General features: G+C 39.9%; 2 protein-coding genes across 2 annotated transcripts in view; one reads left to right on the top strand and one right to left on the bottom strand.

Moving 5' to 3' along the window:
* Nucleotides 1-21: 21 nt before the first annotated feature.
* On the top strand, nt 22-4,474 carry LOC114557791 (vitelline membrane outer layer protein 1 homolog). Its single transcript, XM_028581445.1, has 4 exons — nt 22-256; nt 2,198-2,310; nt 3,663-3,969; nt 4,396-4,474. Exons 1-4 carry the CDS (start codon nt 47-49, stop codon nt 4,396-4,398), a joined length of 633 nt encoding a protein of 210 aa, XP_028437246.1. The 5' UTR covers nt 22-46; the 3' UTR covers nt 4,399-4,474.
* A 10,788-nt stretch (nt 4,475-15,262) lies between these two features.
* Nucleotides 15,263-18,123, bottom strand: part of rftn1b (raftlin, lipid raft linker 1b) — a 114,660-nt gene continuing 111,799 nt past the window's right edge. Inside the window, exon 10 of the mRNA XM_028580083.1 lies at nt 15,263-16,342. Coding sequence (XP_028435884.1) covers nt 15,674-16,342 — 669 coding nt within the window. The 3' untranslated portion in view covers nt 15,263-15,673. The remainder of the gene's footprint in view (nt 16,343-18,123) is intronic.

Below are 18,123 nucleotides of genomic sequence, written 5' to 3'. Positions count from 1 at the left end.
TGTTAGTTGGCATTTCAGAGTGAGACACTGCCTGATTGCTGTCAATATGGCGAGTCTTTTCACCGTTGTGGTCATGCTGGCGGTGATGTCCAGTGGGTTATGTGAGGAGAAAACCTTTCTGCAGCGAGCTGGTGTGGCTTTTAACAGCAGACAGTACAGATCTCTGCTTACTGTGAACAACGGAGAGCAGTTTGGAAACTGGACCTGGCCCGAGATGTGTCCTGACAAGTTCTTCGCTGTTGGCTTCAGTGTTCGGGTAAAGACCCTGACTCTCTCACATATAAATGTTCTATTTTATATGGCAAGGTAAAGAAAAAAACGGAGGGACACAACACATGCAACAGGCAGATAGCCTATAAAAGAAAGAGAGAGAATGAGAGAAAGGAAAGTCACACATACATACAGTAACGCTAATACATTTATTTCTACTCGTAAACACTAATCTGACCAGCATTTGTACTAGCCAGGACTCAAGACAATCAACTCGCTGAATCTCCTTGTCCACAAAGAGATTCATGTAGATGATATTTTTCTATTTACATATATAGGCTTTGTCAGCGGTGGAATGTAACTACTGTAAGTACATTTACTCAAGTACTGTACTTAAGTACAAATTTGAGGTAGCCTACTTGTACTTGAGGTCTTTTCTTTTTATGGCACGTTCTACTTCTACTCCGCTACATTCCATCTGACAACTTTAGTTAATAGTTACTTCATAAATTAAGATTTTTGTACAGAAAACACATGTAGTTTATAATATACAATGTTTTATTATGAATTTGACTAATGTTTTCATTGTTTCCAGTTTCTAAAATGTGAGGCTTTTTCTGCATTGAGTAGTTTAACATTTAACACTTTAAGTACATTTTCCTGATGACACTTACACACTTTTACTTAAGTAACGTTTTCAATGCAGGACTTTTACTTGTAACAGAGAATGTGTACAGTGTGGTATTTGTAAGTAAAGGATCTGAATACTTATCTCACCACTGGGGTTTGTCTAGTTAATATACCAGGGTTTTTCTATTTGGTAACTTTTGCCTCATCATTTTTTGATATTGTAAATGTATTTTTCTTACTTTAATATCAAATTAAAGCTTTATTTGTGTAGATATAGATTTGTGTTATCGGAAATCTTTCCCTGGCTTGAATGTAGGATGTTTCGTATTTTGACAGTTGCTGTGTTTCTATCTGATTTGAGCTTGTTTTTTTGATAATTGGGATCATGTGCCGGTGCCCTCCATTGGCCTCAAGTTGATTGCCTTGATTTGAAACACCTGTCCTGGTCAGAATAAATGCCAGTCAGATAGCTGGCGGGGCTTTCCATTCTCCATTTAGTTTTACAGATTAGAAAAGGAATATAATTTCAATATTATATGTATATATAATATGTATTTTGTGGAGAAGCTAGAAGGCATAGGTTAATGTAAATGAAAACCGTTTTTGGTTGCTGTAATTTTTCCTCCTCTCCTATGCTAACGCGATTTTAACGTAAAAGATGAAGGACAAACTCCTCAGTCCTCATTCTACGCAAAAATGCATTCCTAAATTCACCCGAAGCTAATGAGGCGTCAGCAGTTTGACGTAGTCAAATCAAATGAGTATCTTCTATCCAAAGTTGCAATGTTTGGAGTTCAAAATTCCCCTCGTTATGTACTCTTCCACTGCAGCTCAGCAACAACACCAACAGGGAATTTGTACTGAAAAGACTTTGAAAGAGACACCAATCTCGTCTCCCATCTTATATTGGAGTTGAGTTAGGAAGAGATCACTTCAAAGCCAACAAGGAGAGTAGGAACAATTACAGGTCTACAATGAATGGGCTGCATGTGAGTAGTAGTTTTAAGATAGACGTGAAAAAATGCAAACCCTTTCCTTTAGGGTGGCGGGAAATATCTGTTTAAAAGGAGCAAAAAAAAGAGAAAAATAATCTTGACAGACCTGAGAAAACTGCACTGAAAAGTAATCCGTTATGTGTGTGTAAACACACATAAATCTGCATGCAAAACCATTGTCACTGAGACGAACTCTGTTTCCGATACTAACCCACATTTCTCTGCATAGACTGCAAACACTAAAAACAAGCAATGCTTTCACCCGGTATGCCCTTTCAGATTTGGCAGCTGCTTCACCAGAATAACATAACGTAAGCTGATTTGACGATAGCTGTTCTGGGAACTGTTTTCTGTTTCCTCAGGTGGAGTCTAACCAGTATGGGGCGGATGACACCGCTCTGAATGGGATCCGCCTCATCTGTGCCAAAGACGGGAGCCGAAGCTTTCTGTATTCTATTGAATCCCACAGTGGCTAGTGAGTAGCTCTCAACGGTACCACCTTCTAATGTAAAATATAGATGTGCTTCAGTTTTGGGGGTGTAATTTGAAGTAATTTGAATAACATGTAAATTGTAAAATGAATTACTAGGACTGTACTCGAGTATTTGGTTTCATTCAGTTTTGTTGGATTTGTGGGTGATTCTATAGGGATTATGGGATATGATAGGCAAGAATAAGGCTTGGCTTCAGCCTATTTCTTGTTCATTTAAAGGTGCTTTAAATGATTTTTTTAGGCTACAACATTTTTTGTCACATACAGCAAAACATCTCCTCACTATCTGCTAGCTGCCTGTCCCCTGAACACACTGTAAAAAAAAAAAAACAAGGTCTCTGTAGACAGCCCAGGCTCCACAAACGGCAACAAAAACAAACTGCACCAACCTGCACCACCAAACATAACAAAGAGTGTTCCAGCCCTTACCCGGCAAGAAGGATTTGGGGGTGGGGGGTTAGTGCGCAGAAGGGAGGGGGAGAGGACGGGATGAGGAGGAGGGAGGAGCGAGCCAGCCTCATTTTTTGTTTGACAATACTTTGAACGTCAACAAGAAGTGACGTCACCCAACATCGCTTAGAGCACCTTTAACTATTTTTTCATGTATGTTAACCAAAATAAAATTATTCATCATCATCATCATCATCACCCTTTATAAAGGGCTTAAAATTAGATTTATTTATGGTTTAGAAATAATTTATTAATGCTTTACAGGTCAGTTATATTACACTAATATGTAATATATCATGTATCATAACTGATGTATAAAGTATTAGTAAAAGTCATATTAACCATTAATAAAGCCATTGGTTACAACTACAATAAATGGTGCCTTATCAACATTTTGGGTTCAATATGTCCCTGTTAACACAGTGATTTTCATTTCAGGGAGCCAGCATTCAGCAGGAGGAATTCCAATGTAAGACAGCAATGAACATATCAATAGAAAGACTTTCCTTTGCCTACTTTGAGTATGTCTGCCACTTGCTAAAATGTTTTTATTGATGTCTTTAAACATGCAGCTGTTAGTTGCTGTGGCCGGATCTGTCTTGTGAAAGATCTCCTTGATCCCAGTGGGACTAACCTGGCAGTACTATAAAAGGTTAAATGAGAATTAGATAAATAAAGTATGTACTTTGAAAGCAGCATGAAGCTGCAGACTGGCAGTTTCCCATCACGTTCAGAAGGGAAATGAAAGCACCGCTTTTGCCAGGATTGCAAATTAGGTGTTCAGATGTTGAAATGTCTCGACTTCCTTTTAGTGTTTCCAGCCCTCATCTTGGATTTCTTCCCCCACCCTCCCTCCCCCTTGTATTTCCTCCTCTCCTGTCCAGCTTTGGTGAATGGACCCAGCCCCAGTACTGCCCCAGTGGCATGCTCTCCTCTTTCCAGATCCGCGTGGAGCCCCATCAGGGTCTTTTCGGTGATGACACGGCCATCAACAACATCAAGTTCCGCTGCAGCAGCAACCCGACGCTGGAGGCGGCCGGCATGGACTGGGGAGAGTACGGTCACTGGAGCCAGGAGTGTCACGATGGTGGAATCTGTGGCATCGAGACAAAGATGGAGGAATACCAGTATGGCCTGGACGACTCCAGCCTCAATGATGTGCGCTTCCATTGCTGTGCCAAGCCTCAGCAGGTAAGACAGAGGGTTATATTTTGATAAACCAAAGCCCAGAAACAGTTGAGGGTTTTAATGACACATCCCCACAAAATACAGAAGTTTTTGTTTTTATAAAGTCTGTGGCCAAACATGTGCAACCCTAATCTGTTACACTAACCTGCTGCAAGATGCAAGACAATCCAACAAACTATTTTTTTCTGAGCACTTTAAGGACTTTTTGTCCACGTTGGCTTAAAAGTACAGAACAGATTACTAAATGGATGTTGAGGTGAGATTGTTTTGTCATAGGGGATGTACAATTTGGGACTGTGTCTTACATTTTTAAGGTATAAGAAGTTTGCAGGAATATATAAATCAATTCAAATGTCAAATGTAATATGTACTGTATACAGTACATTTCATTACTGTTCATGAACTTGTGTTTGCTGTTTTTATTGACAGTGATCGGCAGGTGAATATCAGCACGCCTGAGCAGTTTAATCCAACGCCCCGAAAAGTAAAGCTCCATCCATCTTCGTTGACAAATAATAAAAAACTCATTTGAATTGCTGCTGTCTCTATAGTGATTTCCCAGAACTTGAAAGTATTGATGTGTTGTGTGTCACTTCCTTTTCTTTATGAAAACTTAAACACGACTGAGGTCAGAGTTCAGAGCAGACAGCAATAATGCTCGTTGAGTGTCACGTTCAGCAGGAAAAACAGAAAGATTAAGGAGCGCTGCTCAAAATCAAGAGCTCGTCTGAAGAGCCTCTTTTTACATCATGTCATCCCCTCATCACCTCTCATCAGCATGAGCGCAGCGTGTTTTCATACCCAGTCTAATGAGCCAATGAGCTCACAGCAAAGTCATAATAAGCGTGAGCCCAAAACAGAGCCGCTGACACAGGCGTTTCCCAGAATTCCTGCTGGAACTTAGGTAATTAAGAAACAACAAGAGAGGGGATATTAATTAATTCACAGTTTAAGGCCTGACAAAGGTTGATAAGACACTGATTGGCACACACAGAGGTAATTGTGTTAATTAATCGGTGAGTGTTTAATCTGCTAACACACAAGTGTGTGCGGAGGTTTGGGGAGGGAACTCAAGGACGTTATCAAACACTGCGGTAATGGTTTTCAGAAGATTTTGCAAGTCAGGGCAAAGTGATTATAGTCACAGTTAGTGCCTCTCTGTTATGGTAATGCATACACTCAAGCTGACCTCATATCTAAGTTCAAAGTGTACTTATTGGAGTTAGATGCTCAAGTGCACTTGTTGGCTTGCTTGGGAAAGAAGATATGCTCGGATCATCAGGAGGAGGGTTGACAAGGAAAACGGCTGTGTAGGGAGCTCATTTCAAGTTAACTATGTCCTGTAAAATACAACTCTGCCCAAGACAAATGCCTATTTAAGTTCTGAGAGCCCAAGGTGTCATCTTCAAACGGCTTAATGTGTCTGAACAACAAAACTCACTGACTCACTGGTGTGTCAGTCGGTACAAATGCATGCTGTGCAGCCAAACTCACAGAACTTTACTTTAAATTGCAATGGAGATCTGAAAGTTTCCAAAGATACCAGAAATATCAGTATGTGTTTTCGGGAAATGTGTATAAAATAATACATAACAAGGCATCAACAATATATCCACTAAAAACATGGAGGTTAAGATAACAATATATAGATATACTGATGGGGGTGGCAGTAGCTCAGTCTGTAGGCACTGCCTGGTGCTCTTGAGCAAGGCACCGTACCCTCCCCCAACCGCTCAGGGTGCTGGTTCAGCTACTCTGACATCTCCATTTGTGCATGAATAGGTCCTGAGCATATGTGTGTGTATTTCAGGCCTGTGTGTAGTGATTTCTAACAAACAGTGTGTAAATTGTAATTTCCCCACTGGGGATCAATAAACAGTATACATTAAATTAATCTCAATAAAGTGTTGGAACAAATATATGTGTGGAATAAGATCATTTTTAATAACCTTATTCTACTTGAAGGGGTATTCCACTTCCATATAGTTGGTGGGACTGTATGGATTGGTAAAGATAGAAACAGTAGAGATGCGATAGGTGGAGTTTAAAAAATGCTGGATACTACATTTCCCATAATGCACATCAGTAAAGTCTTTCATTGGACCTTCCCTGCCTGTTATATGCCCTCATCTTTCAATCTTTAAACCCCACATTTGTAAAACAGTTGGTTTAATATCAGTCTCAAATCTAACTCAAGATAACCCTGATGACATCACGATGACATTGTTAGGGTTATTTTCATTACACAGCTGGTTTCAGAAGTGGCACTCTCCATCACAACTAAACTGACCTATACTCAGACTGCGAAGTGAGGAATGATATTTAATCCTGTTGCTGTAACAAAGTCGTTTTTTTGTGTACTTGTACTATTTGGAGTATTTTAAAATTCTGTAATTTCACTATGTATAACAAGTATATCAATTGGCATCCGTTACGGAGTACAGCCAAATATCACATGAACTGTTAGAGTGGAACAAAATAAAATATAATAATAATAATAATAATAATAATAATAATAATAATAATAATAATAATAATACAGAATATAGAATTAAATCATCATGGGTTGAGATTAGGATTAGTGTAGGGCCTACATTGTGCGCAGTGTAGGTTTAAAAAAAAAAAAAATCTAATAAACACTAATGCACCACCCGACCAGCACGCTAAGTAACCCAAATCAAACACGCCCAGACACAGGGGCATGCTGGGTCTAGCTAACATGCTAAATGCTAAAACATGCTGGTGAATGATTTCACTGAGGAACTTTTACTCTTAGTGAGATGTGAGCAGCTAGAAACTGAGTGGACTGGCTATATTTATGGATTAAGAACGACGAGCAGAGAAGTTGAACTGGAGCAGATAGAGGAGGACTTTGGGTGAGTTCAGACAGGTGAGTTCAAAAAACAATTTTACTGTACGGAGAAGGTGGGCACTGGGTTATCTAGAAACATTGCAGTGTGTGTGTGTGTGTGTGTGTGTGTGTGTGTGTGTGTGTGTGTGTGTGTGTGTGTGTGTGTGTGTGTGTGTGTGTGTGTGTGTGTGTGTGTGTGTGTGGCGCGCTTGTGCAGGCTCTTGCGTCTAATGTGTGTGTTTGTCCCGCGGGACTGTGGAGTTTATATTTTTACATGTCTGCTTTGGTGTTGTTTTATTCTGCTGTTGATCCAGTGAGAAGTGGCAGGTTATGTATGAAGTGGCAGGTTATGTATGAAGTGGCAGGTTATGTATGGAGTGGCAGGTTATGTATGGAGTGGCAGGTTATGTATGGAGTGGCAGGTTATGTATGGAGTGGCAGGTTATGTATGAAGTGGCAGGTTATGTATGGAGTGGCAGGTTATGTATGAAGTGGCAGGTTATGTATGGAGTGGCAGGTTATGTATGGAGTGGCAGGTTATGTATGGAGTGGCAGGTTATGTATGGAGTGGCAGGTTATGTATGAAGTGGCAGGTTATGTATGGAGTGGCAGGTTATGTATGGAGTGGCAGGTATGGAGTGGCAGGTTATGTATGGAGTGGCAGGTTATGTATGGAGTGGCAGGTTATGTATGGAGTGGCAGGTTATGTATGGAGTGGCAGGTTATGTATGAAGTGGCAGGTTATGTATGAAGTGGCAGGTTATGTATGGAGTGGCAGGTTATGTATGAAGTGGCAGGTTATGTATGGAGTGGCAGGTTATGTATGAAGTGGCAGGTTATGTATGGAGCCTAATGATTGCACCCGCCGTGGTGTTCATTTATTTTGTCAATATTGTGTAATTGTCTGAGTTTTGTCTATTTCTCATATATTTCCTGCTGGTTGATTCTAGTGAGGCTACACAGAGAAAGGCAGTTGTATAGGCTACACAGGCTGCAAATGTTTGACTATAGAAATGGAATCTATTGTTGGGCTAGGACATAACGGGCATTTTAACTGACTTTTCCTTTTACTCTTATCTCTTTAACTTTTACAGGACATGAGTAACATTTCTTAAAAGTAGGCTAATTGCACTTTGTATAATATTCTAGTTCCCCCTAGAAGTGTTTGGATCTTTAAGGGTAGCCTAATATCAGGAAATCAAACATTTAAAAATCCAAAGGGATCTATCGAATAACTCCAACTGCCATAGATGATGTGATTGTTGTTCAATATGTAGCTAGGTGCTATATATGTTTGTCATATATGTTGTCTAATAACAAAAACGAAAATAAAGTTATATAAAAAACAAACAAAAAATAAAGGGATATATTTTATAATGCTATGAAATTGAGAAAAGTTCCAAATCATCTTATTAGAAAAGCTGGAACCTGTAAAAGGTTAGTGGTTTGTATAAAAAAAAATAGAGGTATTAGAAAATTAAAATTGCTGGAGATTCATTTTGTTCTTGATCAAATACTCTCAACTATAACTTCAGTACTGTATTTTGAGGTCTATTTCACTGCACGTGATGCCTTAACCAGCCACTAGATGGCAGTGCTGCGTCAACTGGAATTTAAACCCACATCTCACTAGAAACAATGACTTTTATTAACTTAACACATTCAATATAAACATCTTAACTTGATTTTATTGAAGTGTTATGAATTCTGAATTAATCAATTAAATGTTGAACACTAGGGGGTGGGAATCACCAGAGGCCTCACGATACGATATCATCATGATACGATATTATTGCGAATTTAAACATATTGCAATATTCTGCGATACATTGCAATTTATTACCTTTTTTTACAACTTCAAATTTTTTCCCAATTTTAAATGATGTCCCCAAAAGGACACTTTGTCAACATCTGTTTTATCTAAAAACATAAATTTCTCTGTTTGTTCATCTCACTTCAGTTGTATTGCTGCAATAATGGGTTGGATTGTAAAGCAGGCAAACTGATCAACACATATAAAATAAAAGATCGATACTTGGCGTCTGTGTATCGATACAGTATTGCCACGGAAAATATCACGATACTATGCTGTATCGATTTTTCCCCCACACTCCTATTGAACACATGGCCATGCAGCTCCCACCTCTCAGTGAACCACAGCGGCCCTCTGGGCACGAAGGCCTCGAACCTGCATTGAATCAACATCGAACCCGGCCTGAACGCTGTTATGGCATCCTGTACCACAATCATGAAAACAACATTTCTTCAACTCTCAGAAGGAACTTCATCATTCAAAACACGCTGCAAGCTCAGCAAGTCGTTGTGTAGCATTACCTCTGTGTCCTAGTGTGGAACCTTAAGGATGTAACGCCGCGGGTCATACTGTATGTCTAATGTCCAAACCGCACGCGCAATGTGTTTCTGACTAGCTTAGCGGTTCGCCAGCGGTCCCCAATCTGCCTCAGGTGCAATTAACGCCTCCTGTAGTGAACAGAATGGATGTGGTGTTGGTGGTTTTGGTTGAAGGTAAAGCCCTACTCCTAATGACCTTATGCTCCCTCGGGCTCCGAGCTCATGACTTATTGATCACACCGGCTGTGTTGACTCAACTGTAAATATACTTCTGTTCATAAAACACCGTAGGGTTATTATTGTGGCTGCCAGCCTCTGTTTTGAAGTGAAATATTGATGCATGAGGGACAGTTTTGGGACTGAACGGCATTGTTTTGATGTAAGGGCTGGATGAATGGTATTGCTGTGGTGTTTGGGTGCAAATAGCTATAAAGTTGATCTATTGCAAGGTTCCCACAGTAATGAAGGTAATAACCAGATGGAGCAGATTTGAAAAACCCACAGTTCTCTCATTCTGCTTCTTTTTGTATTTTCACTGTGTTCAGTGGACTAAAGTTGTCATTTCATCTTTCAGTTACATTCTGTATTTCTCCAAGGGGAGCATGGACTGTTCCTGTAAACAACTAGAACAGAACATTTCTAAAAACTTTATTTTTGCTGGTTAATGACACAGAGATAGCTTGAGCATTGACCTTTGTGTCAGCTTATTCTCAAGGTTTTAGGTAAAGCCGTACACTTTCTTAATTGTTTCTCCGTCTTCAGATGTTTTTTTTTCTTCCTATCATTTCAGTCTCTGTCTTGTAAGTATCTTGCAGGCTGGTAAGGCAGCTATGTGGCCAGTTCCCCATTGAAGTGACAAATAAGTATAAATCCTTTAATGTCACATACAATGCAGGTAATGCTGGTTTCTCACAGTGTGACTTTGCCATGTGGCAATCAAGCATCCTCATTTGGTGCGGGAAGATATCATACTTGCAGTGTCATATTGTATAATTCTGCAAGAACATTTGGTTTCTGTAATTATTAGATTTAGTCCTGATTTATTTTGCCAAATAATTGCAGCAAATGGATGTTGTTCCCTGTTCCTATTGCATTTCAAACATTGTACTACTGATTGATTGAAGTCAGTTTTCTCTCATTGTGAACAATAATAAGACAACAGTAAAAAGGAATGGTTTTTTTTGGACATGATCTTGACTCAATCTTTCACTTGGACTCAATTTAAGTGGACCTGACTAAATCCCTATTGCAGAATGTACAGTATGCATCTGTGTATATTTTTCTCTTCCAACTCTAAAACAAAATTAGATTGATGAGCTCATGAGTCAAATCTAGAGCTAAACCAAAATTCCCGTAAAAAGCTTTGCGCTTGAGCATCTTTGAGCAACTTTCAATAGCAGCGGCCTCAACAAACAGGCCCTGTATTCCCTTTGACACAAAAGAAGCAAAGACACATGTACACATTAAATATAAATCATTTTATAATATACAAATTGTACAGATGTCATGAACAATAGGAATGTGGACATACTCAGGATAGCAAAGATAAAGAATACTTTTTTCTTCCTCGATAGCACTGCTATGCAAGTGACAACTGCACATGATCAAAGATACTCAACATTCAAGATGGCAGCCGAGGTGATTAAAAAAACAGCAGAGACAAAAACCTAAGAACACATTTTCCAGAGGCTGTGAGCAAGCTAAAGTGACAACACAGAAGAAGAAAAATGACGGCAGCTTATTGTATCATGTTCTGTCATTTCTACTCTGCCCATTTCACATCATAGTAGCACACAGGACAGGAAATGAACCATTATGTTTCTTCATAGCATTACCAAGAACAATTGCACCAGCGCCACTATTGATGATCAGAGACAATTATGCCGATAGAAGCCAGGAAAATGTATATTAACTTGTTGTTTTTTGTTTTTTTTTGTTTTTTTTACACAAATACAGAGAGCTGCAGATGTATATTTAAGTCTTAACATTAGTCAAAGGTCTCCTTCTTTTCACGGATGGCTAAGGTAACATGGTTCAGCATCATTTAACTGAAGTGTGAGATCCTGCCTCGCTTTTGTCTCCTTGGCTGTGTTCTTCTTTTTTCTTTCTACCAGACAAAAAAAAAAAAAAAAAAAAAAAAAATCACAATTACCCACAGTCCCTGGATGTCAAAGGTTAGACTGCACTGCCACCAATCAGCCCTTATCAGGATGAGATGGGGCCCTGAAGGCCGCGGCCTCAGGTAGGATACAGAGCCGTTTGGAACTTTTGCGAAGATTACGATCATCCTTGTTTGAGGATGCCCAACGGGAGTGTAGTAGGAGTCAAAAACACAGTCATGTCACGATCGCCTCGCCACTTAACTGATATTCCAAACTCTGTTCTTCTAGATAAAGTGGAATATGATCTGCCTGTTTTTGCAGGATGCCAAAGGGGAATAAATGTCTCAGTTCCGATTAAATAAAAAACAACAAAAATAGTAGAAAGGCAGGAATACTGAAACAAATTCATATTCATAAAACAGATATATGACAGTTAAAATGTTTTTCACGACTCTGGGGAAAATGAAGAAATTGATTAAATCTGATGAAATAAATTGACCAGGATTCAGTGGGGATCTTTCTCAAATATTCATAAATGATCTTGTCAGCTATCAAAAGGCGTCTTTTGGTTATTGCCTTTTCATTCATATTCCTATTTGTCACATTCTAACAAACGTGAAAGTGACAACTGAGTCTTATTTGCTCCCCAGCAGCTCTGATGCTAGCGGGAGGATAACATATTTCTTGAATACAATAAGTGCTTATTAAAGCTCAAACAGCCAAAAGCTAAAAGCAACTGAGATAATGATGTTTAAAAAAAAAAAAAAAAACACTACAGAGAATATTATGATATGACTTCATATCTTAATTTCAATATTATCAGAGTGGTTATTTGTCATGTGTTCGTGCCATCTCCTGTGTACAACTGTGGAAAATCCATTCTGGCTCAAATATGACCCTTGACCTTTTCTGCCATTAGCCCTCACGGGTCTGGACTCCGTCATAGTGGAGGGCGAGAGGACAAGGAGCATATGTTTTGGGGGTCAGACACACGGCGACCCCTCATTTTAAAACCACCAAAAGCCCTCGGGAGGTAGCTCAAAGCGTCAGTCAGAAATACATTTTAGCAAGCTTTAGCGTAAAAGCAGAGGCATCACAAAGCCCACAGTAAGATCTCTTGACTCAAAAACAGAACATTCACAACAATAAAACAAAATGTTCTTCCAAAACATATTACCTTCATATAGACAAACACGTGTATCCCCTCACTCTGAATTCCAGTAATAAAACAGGAAACAACAGCTTCAAAATACCAACACTGACTGTTTCAAATCTTTCCTGTTTGACTATAACAAACATATAACACTTTAATCACCATTGTGCCTCTATACAACATTTCTAAAAGCAGATTGTGGGGCATTTACAGTATAGTAGTAAGGCTAAGCTGGTCACAGTTTTTAAATTCTACTCTACACAAAATCACTTGCCATTTTACATTTGAAAAAAATCTCAGCGGCGGGTGGATTAATTAAGGAGAGCACTTATTCCGCATAATCAATCATACTTCTGTGTAACTGAAGAGTTTCATCTCCAAAAAGGAGACATTTTTCTTGACCAAAGTATCATGTTTTACTTATAAAATAAAAGATCCAAATTATGACAAATTATAGCCAGTGTGAAGCAGGACAGCAGGTAGTTTAAGTTCTTCATTAAGTGAATGCTAACATTCTAATAAATAGGTTTTCCAACATATTTTATAATGTATTGTTTGTAAATTCTTTGCAAAATTTAACATTGTTAACACGGACTCTTCCTCCTCAGTGCAAATGATTCCCCGTGACATCACTGTTAAATCTGAAGGCTATTTCCTTGACATGTTGAGGTGTTTTGATGTCAATACATCCCCTAATAAGTGACCCCCATTATAAATGCATGATTCCTGACAGATACCCCACTGACTAAACCCATTAGTGAGCTAATGAGAGCTCTACACCGTGAACATCGCCACCTTTCTCCCTCCCTTTCACATCCCCCCATCCCTCTTTCTTAAAATGGAAAGCCACTTGATGCCATGAAACAGCACATTATCACTCCGTTATTGTCAGAAATGATGTCTGAAATGAGGTGCTTAAAGAGCTGGAGGTAAAATAATGAAGGAAATCTCAACAGGGAATGTGGAACCCAAACGGCTGTAACTTTAAATCAGCCTATTCATTTCTTTTATTTGACTCTCTTATGCTCGGTGGGCCTTCTCTTTCACTCTCAACGGCTTTCTATGTCTCAATTTCTCTCTCTCAATCTTTAGGTTTGGTCTCTCTGTAAACAAGAAGGCCCAGTCCTGACCACACACCTCATTCTTGTCTCCACATTGATTAGAGCTTATGTTGGTGGCCTTTGACTGGAGATGTAATTAAAAATGCAACTTTGCGCAGAAATAAATCCTCACTTCTGTAGGTGAAAGCTAACTAGGTGCCTCTAAATAAGAGTTCTGCCCCCCCGAGCTGCAAACATTCAGCTGAATTTCACATCCTTATCTGACTCAGCTTTGAATATGGAACATTCTGTATGCAAGGTGAGCGTAGCACACCACACCAAAGAGTGATTATTGGCTCTCTTTGAAGCACTTGACGGCTTAGAGCTCAGCGTAAACAATTCTCTCTTCACCCTACTTAGGATTGCCTGTCGCAACAAACGCCTTTCCCATCACCTCTACCAGCGTTTTCCAAGTTCCCTCCACCTCACAACTTACTATGGTGTACAGAACGAAGGAACGGGAAACCGTAATAGTCTGTGATCACATAAAGATGCTTTTCTGAGCCTGTCAGTCGTGTGGATGAGGACTGTGACCTGTCAAGATACTACCCGTCAGATTTTGGAGCTGACTTGTCTTTTCTTAGCTTCACAAACTAAAAAAAAGCTGCTCAGTACAAGTATCTGGGTACGACTATTAGAATGTATGCTTCTCAAACTATTCTTCAAAAGCAAGCAGAGAACGCCAGTGTTTCCCCCAGTGTATTGTTAGCCACCGGGTCTAAGTTGCTCGTCACCAGGCCTAAGCCACTGGAAATTATTTTTTTATGTATTTTAAGATGTTTTTTTTTTTTTTTTTTTTAAACTACAGTTTTTTTTACGGCTCGGTTGGAAATTTAGACAGTCATATCTTCAAATGTCCAGTTAGCTTTTAGCACTGACTTAATCTAGGGCCATATGGAATCTGTTTTATAGTTTTTTTAAATTCTCAATTTTGCGATACCGTCCATGATTGTGTTATCACAGAAACTATTGAGCTCTACATTAATGCTGCTATCAGTCTGTAACTGGCCCCAAGCAGGCCCTCGTAAAAAAAAAAAAACGATTGCCACCGGACGAAACAACTTTTCTGGGGGAAACCCTAAACGCTCTTCGATCCATGATCACTGCTGTTTTAATTAACCCTTACATTGCATTGCATTGAGAATCATGTAACGCTCCTTACTCCCTTAAGGTCCTGGTCACACCAGAAAGTGGCACAGTCTGATTTAGAGGCTTGGTGATGTAGGAACTATTTACAAGGCTAGTTGGTAAAACAAAAAATTATAAAACACTTCTTTTTATCTTCTTTATACTGGGGCGGTCACTCCCCTCTTACATTTTGTTTTCAGGTTTGTACACCACTTCATCCAATAATGAAATGCTAACTGTCAGTTAGCAAGCTAGTTATCTTGGTCGCTAACGGGACCATAAATTCACACGGTTTATTCAAAAGACGTATTTGTAGACTTGACTCCTGTCTCATAACTGTCTGCCTCTTTTGGGGAGCAATTTCTGAAAGAGGAGCTGAAATAAAAGTAGATTGTGCAACACAGCTAACAAGCTACTATAGCTTCCTCCATTTTGGGTCTCCGAGTCTGAGTGCCCTCAAAGTTTAACACAAAATATAATGGCTTATTATGGGTGCAAATTTATCAAACTTGTTGTGAGAAATTCACACAGATTTACTTCGCCAGGACAAACAAACCCACTAATCTCTGTGATTCCATTGACAGGAAATGGTTTTTGCCGCGAAATTTCACCGATGTGACCAGGCCTTTAAACTGTTTCTCATTTTAATTAAGAAACAGGAAAACGCTCCCAATCTGATCATGGCATCGTTCAAAATATTCAACCCCCTGTCGATCCTCATCCAGATATTCCAGTGTCTCCACATTATTCTGCAACAACATCTCCTGTTATGGATATATACATTCAGTATGCGTGGTTATACAGTAGGGCTGATGTCTGCAGTTACATGAAATCGCTCTGTAGCTACAATATGGCAGGTTGCGGGGGAATTGTCTATGAAAGATGGTAGGTTTGGAGAATGCTGCAGCGATGGGGATCGAAGCCCCTTTAATTTGGATCAGGGACGACACTGTGAACCAGTTCTTAAGATGGGGAATAGAGAGGTAGGGTGGGGAAAAACCTTGACTTGGACTTCTTGGGGTTACTCCAGAGTCTCCTCTGGGCTTTGATTAGTCGGCGTAGCCTGTGAATCTGCCACGATCTCCTTGGCATTGACCTCCACGCCTGCTGGTTCTTCTGTCTTGCGCTTGATCGCAATCTCTTCGCCCTTGTCTTTCTCCTCATCCGTCTCGACCCCGTTTTCGATTACGACTTCTGCTACGCCCTCATCCTTTTCTTTGGTCTCGCTCTGTGTTTCGACAGTCACAACGATTTCCGTCGCTTCCTGGACCTCTCCGTTTTCGAAAGGCTCTCCGTTCTCTTTTGTTCCCTCTTCATCCAGTGTTATCTTTTCTTCTCCCTCTTCTTCTGTGCGGCTTTCTGCTCCCTTGTCCTCTCTCTCTGCTCCTCCATCTTTCTTTTCAACAGTCTCTATGCTGATTTCAATCCCATCATCAATCATTCTATTTTCTTCACACCTCATTTCCCTTTCTTTCGAGGTCTCACTTTCTCTTGCTGCCTCTACATCTGTTGCGTTCCCTTTTTCATCCTTACTCTTCTCCTCTTCCTCTTTCTCAACCGTTTCTCTGTCATCAAGAATCTTAGGATCCTCCGCATCCTTCTCAGTTTTTGTTTTCTTCTTCTTCTTGTTCTTTGCCGTGTCTTTGATGCAGTTCTTGTTGGACTTGCTTCGGGGCTTGAAGATCAATTTCTGAAACATTCAAAGTTTACGTAAGCATGAAGCGTGGAATTAATTAAATATGCTTTTGGGCACAAAGCAGTACGCAAAGACTTAATTAAGAATAGATCACAGTGGATCTAATATTGCACTGGGATAACGAGCTAATTCAAATGAGTCTCATTGATGCCGAGAAGGAAATTGAGGCCATTTTGAGGGGAGTTATTGGTGGCCTACAGGCCTGCAGTCTAGCCAAACAATTTTATGCAATATGTCCTCAATTATTTGAACAACTTCTGCAGGGTTCAACACACTGCGAGGATATAGAGAACTGAGATAGACTGCAAAGAAACGGCCAAGAAAATCTTGTTAACGCTAGCAATTCCCTGAATCTTAGGGCCTATTAAATTTGTTGTTGTGATGGCAGTTTAAATTCGGGTCACAGAAAGCATCACATGGATTCATTCCACTGTGGACAAAGGTTAGCTTTAGAGGTTATCGCCACTATTCAGGGTCGCCAAGAAAGCATTACCAAGCCTCCTTCTCCAAACAAGACATTTGTCTGTTGCTGAGGAATTCCCGATAGCTCAGACAGAGAGGAGTCCGTTCTCTCATTTGTCCAGCGCTGTGTGTGTGTTTGGCTACTTAAAACAAAAACAGCTGTGGAATTAGAAGTGGCAAAAGCTGATGTTGGCCTTCGATATATGCTGAGCAGTAGGGCTGCACGATTTGGAGAAAAAATCATATTGCGATGCTGCAGTTGCGATTTAATTGTATCATGAGTTTACTTGATTATCAAGGATAATGCAGAAAATAAGCTACTAACATTTTTAAATTTGAACATACAAAGTTAAACAAGCATAAGAAGAAATACATTAAACAAAATGTGCAATACTTTTTAAAATAACTTCATATTTTAGAAAATTAAATAAAAATAATTTATTAAATTAATACATTTTGTACGCCCTTATAAACTATAACATTCAATATGGGTGTAATATTATACTAGTGATTAAGGTACAAAATATACTTTGTAGAACCTCTTCTTAAGGTCTGCATGCTCTGAACCCCTCTAGACCTAAATACTCACGTGGCCATATGTGACACACGCGCTACTGCTTAAACACATTGATTGCGGGCGCCTGGGTAGCTCACCTGGTAGAGCGCGCACCCATATACAGAGGTTTACTCCTCAACGCAGCGGTTTCGACTCCAACCTGTGGCCCTTTGCTGCATGTCATTCCCCCCCCCCCCTCTCTCTCTCTCTCTCTCCCTCCCCTTTTATGTATTCAGCTGCCCTATAAATAAAGGCCTAAAACGCCCCAAAAAAATCTTGGAAAAAAAAACACACTGACTGGTCACTGGTCACCTTTTGTGGATGTTGTTACGAGGGGCGCGCTTAATACATCCCTGGGGTACCGTAATTCAGAGGGCAGATTCAACACAGAACCATAAATCAGGCATTAGTGAGAGCGAGAATGGCAGGAGAGTGAGTGACGTCAGTGCTTGAGTGGTGAAGCGAGGAGAGCGGCCGCCGGCGGTGAGCGGTGTCAGAGTTAGCGTAGCGGCTGTGTGAGGGAAAAGCAGAGGAAAAAAAGAGATGGCAAAGATGATGTAAAGTGAGTTAACAGTGAACACCAAGCTTCTTAAGACACGGTGGCTCCATGGTAAAGTAAAGGGTGTTACAACGTGGAGATGTTGATTGCACACGCACACAGTACACCTTTTTGTTTGCTTAAATCGCACAATTGTTGCGGTTATGTAATCGCACGGAGTGACATTTAGATTGGCTATTAGATTAATCGTGCAGCCCT

Source organism: Perca flavescens, chromosome 6 (assembly GCF_004354835.1).
Source record: "Perca flavescens isolate YP-PL-M2 chromosome 6, PFLA_1.0, whole genome shotgun sequence".
NCBI lineage: Eukaryota > Metazoa > Chordata > Actinopteri > Perciformes > Percidae > Perca > Perca flavescens.
The sequence above is the reverse complement of the archived record's forward strand: the minus strand, read 5'-3'. Positions and strand labels throughout refer to the sequence as shown.

Coding starts and splice junctions, on each gene's coding strand:
- LOC114557791 (XM_028581445.1), top strand. CDS start 47: ATGGCGAGTCTTTTCACCGTTGTGGTCATGCTGGCGGTGATGTCCAGT. Junction 257..2,197: donor CTGTTGGCTTCAGTGTTCGG/GTAAAGACCCTG, acceptor CTGTTTCCTCAG/GTGGAGTCTAACCAGTATGG. Junction 2,311..3,662: donor ATTGAATCCCACAGTGGCTA/GTGAGTAGCTCT, acceptor TCTCCTGTCCAG/CTTTGGTGAATGGACCCAGC.